General features: G+C 41.5%; 1 protein-coding gene across 1 annotated transcript; it reads right to left on the bottom strand.

Annotated features, from left to right (window-relative positions):
* Positions 1 to 4,099: 4,099 nt before the first annotated feature.
* Positions 4,100 to 7,167, bottom strand: LOC138969474 (Krueppel-like factor 6; the record flags this gene model as incomplete). Its single annotated transcript, XM_070342265.1, is given in 2 exon segments — positions 4,100 to 5,946; positions 6,992 to 7,167. A coding segment is annotated over 1 exon segment (173 nt), but the record flags the coding sequence as incomplete, so codon positions are not given.
* Positions 7,168 to 7,462: the final 295 nt, after the last annotated feature.

The raw sequence follows: 7,462 nt of genomic DNA, 5'->3' as shown, positions 1-7,462 counted from the left end.
ATTTCTCCTTTATCAAGTTTTAGAAATTTCAAAAAGAAGTAGCATACACATTGTAAAATCACAGTATAATTTAAATGCTCAAATCGTTTTCTACTGAACTGAAGAAACTCTCCAGAGGATTGAAACCACTATGTATATTATTTCTAGACGACAATGAGCATGCATGTGTCCAAAAGGTGAAGCTTCAGGTGAGAAAAAAATATATATTGCAAGGAATGTGAAAAAAATACAGACGTTTTTTTCATTTTGGTTTTTATGTACATAAATTGTGGGTAGTTTGCCTATGAATTTATTCCACTCTGAGATCTCGCTTTTGCAAACATGCAGCAAAATTGTTTACAAATTATACAAGAGACATTTTCAGGCCACGCAAAATATCACCACAAAGTCAGCTCACAAGACACATAACTTTCGCTTGAAAAATGAACCAACAAACAATTTTGTTTGTTTGTTTATTTGTTGCTTAACGTCCAGCCGACTACGCAGAGCCATATCAGGACGAGGAAGGGGGCCACTTGTCAAGCGATTCCTGTTTACAAATGCACTAACCCATTACTTGTGTCCCAGCAGGCTTTAGTAAAACTAAATTAATACCTACTGGAAGATTACCAGTTTCCAGTATGTTAAAATAGGCTTAACCTATCTACTGCTGGACTTACATCAGAACACTAACAGATTAAACTATACATGAATCGCGAGACAAGCGGCAAGAGAAGAGATTTTTGGAAAAAATACAGGTGAATGAGCAAGAAGGCAGAAAAAAGAAAAGAATTCATGAAGAAAAAGAGAGCATGACAGGAAAGAGGAACCAAAAATCTACCTAACAGCAAACTAGAAAGCTCCTGCGGTTCCAAAAACAGGAGGGGCCTTTAATTTCATAACCGCAGTGCCCCACTGCGGGACCAACAAACAATAAGATTTCACAAAGAAACAACAAAACCATAAAAGCATTCACAAACAAAATCTGACTGGATAATTATATATTTATAGCTGTGTATGCATAAATACCAAAATAAGATATTTACAGTGATTGTAGGGATTTACAGTTGACTGCATTGTTTCATGCTAAAAATAATATTTATTTATTTATTTATTTTTATTTTATTTACGAGGATTTATATCGCGCACGTATCTCACCACACAAGGCGACTCAAGGCGCATGTTACCTATTAATGCCAATAAATATCTGAAATAATATTTTCTGCCTCGAAAATCAATGCAAGTAGATGGACAGATGCTTCATTTTTCAGCGCAAGACATTTAAATACAAAAAAGGAAATAGTCAGAGAAAATTATAACAACGACTGAAAGACGTAAAAAAAATAAAGAGGGGGGAGGGGGGAGGAAGGTGATAAGAGGAAGGCCAGGAGAGAAGAAGAATAACTATCAAACGTGTCTAGCTAGATATTTGTTTGTTTGTTTGTTTGCTTTACGCCCAGCCGACCACGAAGGGCCATATCAGGGCGGTGCTGCTTTGACATATAACGTGCGCCACACACAAGACAGAAGTCGCAGCACAGGCTTCATGTCTCACCCAGTCACATTATTCTGACATCGGACCAACCAGTCCTAGCACTAACCCCATAATGCCAGACGCCAGGCGGAGCAGCCACTAGATTGCCAATTTTAAAGTCTTAGGTATGACCCGGCCGGGGTTCGAACCCACGACCTCCCGATCACGGGGCGGACGCCTTACCACTAGGCCAACCGTGCCGGTCGTCTTGCTAGATATCAAATTCGGGAGAAGTTTGTTTGTTTGTTTATTTGTTGCTTAACGTCCAGCCGACTACGCAGAGCCATATCAGGACGAGGAAGGGGGGGTTGAAGGGGGCCACTTGTCAAGCGATTCCTGTTTACAAATGCACTAACCCATTACTTGTGTCCCAGCAGGCTTTAGTAAAACTAAATTAATACCTACTGGAAGATTACCAGTTTCCAGTATGTTAAAATAGGCTTAACCTATCTACTGCTGGACTTACATCAGAACACTAACAGATTAAACTATACATGAATCGCGAGACAAGCGGCAAGAGAAGAGATTTTTGGAAAAAATACAGGTGAATGAGCAAGAAGGCAGAAAAAAGAAAAGAATTCATGAAGAAAAAGAGAGCATGACAGGAAAGAGGAACCAAAAATCTACCTAACAGCAAACTAGAAAGCTCCTGCAGTTCCAAAAACAGGAGGGGCCTTTAATTTCATAACCGCAGTGCCCCACTGCGGGATTCGGGAGAAGGGGAAGGGGCAAAACTATTGCAAAATTACTTTTCAAAAATGGAGACGTGGAGGAAAATCAAATTAAAACAAAGCACAAAAAAAGGACAAAAGAAAAAAACAACTCATACATTGCTCAACAGAAAGGCTCTCCGACATTTTACCGAATCAAAGCGCACAAGGGGAACAAATTACAGAGCAAACATGAGTACTTTCCCTTGACTAGTTCGAACTCAGTAACGGTGCAACACACAGTGACACAGACGTGTGCGAAAGAGACGGGTAATTCTCACAGACATAAAAACATTCATCGACTTTCACTGTAGATAACAGCTCACGGTCACAGTCATATCACTTGATGAGGCGGAAGCTTGAGGGGTAGGGAGTAGGGGAGGGAGATTAATATAATAAGGAGAGTGGCCTTAGGCAATATAATCAAACACATACTGAACATAAGGGGAGGGGGGGGGGGGGGGGGGGGGGCAGGGCATTAAGCATACAGTGGCTAATAATCACATACACATATTTCTTGCTGCGTTCAAAGACGAGGGTTCTCTTCATGTGGACTTATTTGGTCTTCTCTTATGAGCAAATCTGTCAATTTACTGTTCTGTTCATCATCATAAAAAAATGCCTGTGTTGGAAGTTACACATCAGCAGTACACAAGCAACAATCTAGCAGGCATCCAGTTCTACACTGTTCATTTTTCTTCTAACTCATGAACAAAGAAAGAAGCATGCTAAATTCTTAGCGCCACAGAATGATAGCAAACACTTTTTAGCAAAACTTTTCAGCAGTCATCACACAATACATTGTTAGCATCGAACCAGCCTGCATTTTTCTTTCCCCATCACGTTTGGGGAAGATCGACCAACAGCTTGCCAAGCAGAAAAAATACTCACATCCACGTATGGCACAAAATACTTCTTGATTTGACAGCAGTTTTAAGAAATACCTCTTACTTGACCACTTTGGGTCAACTTCAGCAGAATTAAATTGTCAGAAAATCCCTCCAATGCAGTAGTGACCAATATCTCAAGTGCCTGGAAAGTCTCTTAGTCTGGCTGTTACCATTTATGTTAAACTCAAGCAAATGCCATAAAACAAATATTAAAAAACAGCTTCCAGTCAAAGCCTGAAAGATTGCTCGACTCCATCTTGGTTTAGCCCCAGTAACACAGCAGCAGATTTAGTTTGTTCAAATACTATCAAGCATATAGCAAAAAGCCACACAAATTATATTACTCAGTAGCAGCTTTACAAATGTTTAAAAATCAAGGAAGCCATTGTTTACAGCAGAACTGTGACACAAACAAACAGTAATATGTTGCAGCAGCGACAATGGGAAGAGGAGACACCATGACAAATAACACAGCATTCTACAGTGCACCAGGTAAAAATGGATTGGAAATTGCTGTAGTTCTCAGTGAACAGAATATAAAACGGGGAACAAATCAGTTCCAACACAACAGCTTTAGCTTTCACAGCAGTATGGGGCACACAGCAGACAGGGGGAATATACAGCCTGTTCCAAAAGAAACGCAACCAACCTGTTTCCAAAATCAAAGTGCAACATTTATTTCGCAAATAATATTTCATGAAGTTACATATTTTATTTTTGGTACATCTCCAAATCACAACATGTGGAACAAAACAGGTTTAACAATAAAAGTGGAAAACAATGACAATTGAAGCACAATTTATGTCCCTTTTCTGCGTTTAATAACGGATGTGTCCTCCACCAGCGTTTCTTTTGCAAATAATATTTCATGAAGTTACATATTTCATTTTTGGTACATTTCCAAATCTTTTCATGACCTGACTGACTGCTTGGGCCGTTTGGCCAGCGGCAAGCATGCCAATAGCACGCTCTCTTTCATTTTTAGACAAACGAGGCATTCTGCCGTCAGTCCAGCTGAAGAAGTCACTGCTATTTTCTACTGTATTGCCAGCTCAGTTGAAACTTGAGTTGTCCCTATGTCGTCACGTATGTAACTTCATGAAATATTATTTGCAAAATAAATTTTGCACTTTGATTTTGCAAACAGGTTGGTTGCGTTTCTTTTGGAACAGGCTGTATATATATATTTCAATGTACATCAACAAATTGAAATTTGAGGGCAAACTCCTCACAAAGTCGTAACCAGGTACCGCACAGAATGTCAGGCTAGTATACCTCTGCAATGTTTGTGATGCATAAAAAGTAATAAATATATTCCACTTAAGTTCTCCGCCAATTTAAGTCCTTAATGGCAAAAAAACGTAGGACTTTTAATATCAATTTTACTACTACTCTCCGCCAACAAATACAGGGTTAAAATCTCTCACTTGAAACTTTTTTCCCATGGTAATATTAGAACTCCCACCAGAAACTTACAACTGCATCTTTGATAAGCCACACGGAAAACTGCCACACAAAAAGACTAATGGTGTCTTTTTTCTTTTACTTCATTTTTCGCTTCAAACTAAGCACTCTTGTCTTGTATACGCTGATACAGTGTATATGAAATGCATACTTTTTGCACAACAGGTAAAACTGATACAGCTCTTCTGTTTGCAAAGCACACTCCTTCCCAACTGTTCCTAACCACAGCATGAGCTTCAGTTTCTTCTAGGTTCCAGTTAATATAACTCCTACCATCAGATTTCCATGGGCGTGTACCTGGCATGAGCTCTCAACTTCTGTGCGGTACCCAGCCGGACACTGCTCGAGTCATACATAAGTTTTACCTTTTGATTGACTATGTACATTGAGTAAATCACAGCTGTCAGACAGGTATTACGCTACTATTGTTTACATGTTAACATGTCTCACACACACACACACACACACACACACACCAGCACATCCATACACACACTCTGGCTGATCACATAGGTATTGTATCTGTACATATTACATTTATACATTTTGCTGCCTGTGAAGGCGAAGCTCCATAGTTGAAAGGACAGTGTTAGTTTACCGCGGTATAAGCCAGGAGCCAGCAAGCTTTCTCTCTTCAAGCAGTGATTGTACAGTACCTATACTGCTACCACACACACGCACACACACACAGGCAAGTATACGCTATCAAGGCTGAATCCTTACACGTTACGTAAGACAACTGATTAACACTGGCCATCAAAACCTGAATGTTCGGCGAAACGTCCGATTTTTGTATGTGTGTGCTCCAAAAGGTTATCAACGTTCTCATCATATAAACACGGCCACATCGTTTCAATCAAATCACCATGATCAAGCAGTGCTTAAAATTGTTAAAAGCAAAAATATGCAAACAAACCACTTGTGTGTACATCTCAACATCCATCACACAGAAAAATGGTTGAACTGTCGGTTACAGTATTCTCCGATTACTGTAGCATAAAAAGGGGTAACAATCAAACCAACGGGCAGAAAGCTTGGTTTCATCAACCAATCAGCAGATGACCCAGATTCCAGCAGCCAATCAACAACCGTGCTTGCAAATCCATCAGCCAATCAGCACACAGTCCTGCGAATGTGACCAATGAGGTTTCAGCAGGTCCCAACCAATGGGATGTTGACAGACGGTACCAGCTTGGCATCACTGGCAGACGTGGATGCTGCGGGATTGACCCTGACCTTGGCATGGCGCGGGGCAGCAAGCGGGTGTGGCACATCGTGGCGTGATGTGCGGAAAATTTGCCTCCCCAGCACAGGGGCGTCGGAGGGCAAGGAACAAAAATCAGGCACTCTAGGCACTCAATCGCCAAACCTGCAACAGACAAAGCAAGCACATTACAAATAATGTTTTCAATTCTGCAATTTCAGGTGCAACAAGAAGAGACAGCCTGACAGACAGGTGCAACAAGAAGAGACAGCCTGACAGACAGGTGCAACAAGAAGAGACAGCCTGACAGACAGGTGCAACAAGAAGAGACAGCCTGACAGACAGGTGCAACAAGAAGAGACAGCCTGACAGACAGGTGCAACAACAAGAGACAGCCTGACAGACAGGTGCAACAAGAAGAGACAGCCTGACAGACAGGTGCAACAAGAAGAGACAGCCTGACAGACAGGTGCAACAAGAAGAGACAGCCTGACAGACAGGTGCAACAAGAAGAGACAGCCTGACAGACAGGTGCAACAAGAAGAGACAGCCTGACAGACAGGTGCAACAAGAAGAGACAGCCTGACAGACAGGTGCAACAAGAAGAGACAGCCTGACAGACAGGTGCAACAAGAAGAGACAGCCTGACAGACAGGTGGTCAGAAGGGGTAGGGAAAAGACACATTCACAAGAGAAGACAACATTTGTTTTTTTTAAACGAGCACAGACGTACACTTGAAAATCAAAATAAACTGACAGTTCTTAAAAAATCAAGAGACAGAGAGACACGAAAACACACATAGCTTCAGACAAAATCAAACAGCACCCCCCCCCCCCCCCCCACTACACACACACACACACATAATAATAATAATAATGGACATTTGCTATAGCGCATAATCATATATATGCTCAATGCGCTTTACAATAACTAATGTTACCTATTAATGCCGTGTGAGATGGAATTTTTTACACAATATATCACGCATTCACATCGGCCAGCAAACCTCAAGCCTATTAGGGCGAGCATTCACCTTTCACGGCCTTTATTCCAAGTCACACGGGTATTTGGTGGACATTTTTATCTATGCCTATACAATTTTGCCAGGAAAGACCCTTTTGTCAATCGTGGGATCTTTAACGTGCACACCCCAATGTAGTGTACACCCCATGTTGTCAGTGCATTATGAGTTATGAGCAGAGCACTTACCTCTTAGTGTCGTTTCATATGTAGAGACAGATGGTCGGAGCGGCTAAAAGCGCGGTCGCACACGGTGCACTTGAAAGGTTTGTCACCGGTGTGCTTGCGGTAGTGACGCGTCAGTTCATCGGAGCGAGCGAACCTCCACGTGCATCCATCCCAGTTGCAGATGTAGGGCTTCTCCCCTGCAACCACAAAAACAGTGACCAAATTAGTTTGTTGCTCTGTGGAGACAAATGTTTGTGAAAAATGTGAAACTATGGCATTTTTTATGTTGCTTACTGTCAATTCAAAAGATTGAGTGTGTGTGTGCGTGTGTGTGAGTATTTGTTAGTGTGTGTGTGTGTGTGTGTGTGTGTGTGTGTGTGTGTGTGTGTGTGTGTGTGTGTGTGTGTGTGTGTACTAGATGAGCGTGTGCATGCATGCATGTGTGTCAAAGACATTTATCAGTGACAAAATCTTTCCTAAAGACATGCGAGT

Source organism: Littorina saxatilis, linkage group LG6 (assembly GCF_037325665.1).
Source record: "Littorina saxatilis isolate snail1 linkage group LG6, US_GU_Lsax_2.0, whole genome shotgun sequence".
In the NCBI taxonomy this organism is placed as follows: Eukaryota; Metazoa; Mollusca; class Gastropoda; order Littorinimorpha; family Littorinidae; genus Littorina; species Littorina saxatilis.
Note: the sequence above shows the minus strand (reverse complement) of the source record. Positions and strands in the feature narration are given on the sequence as shown.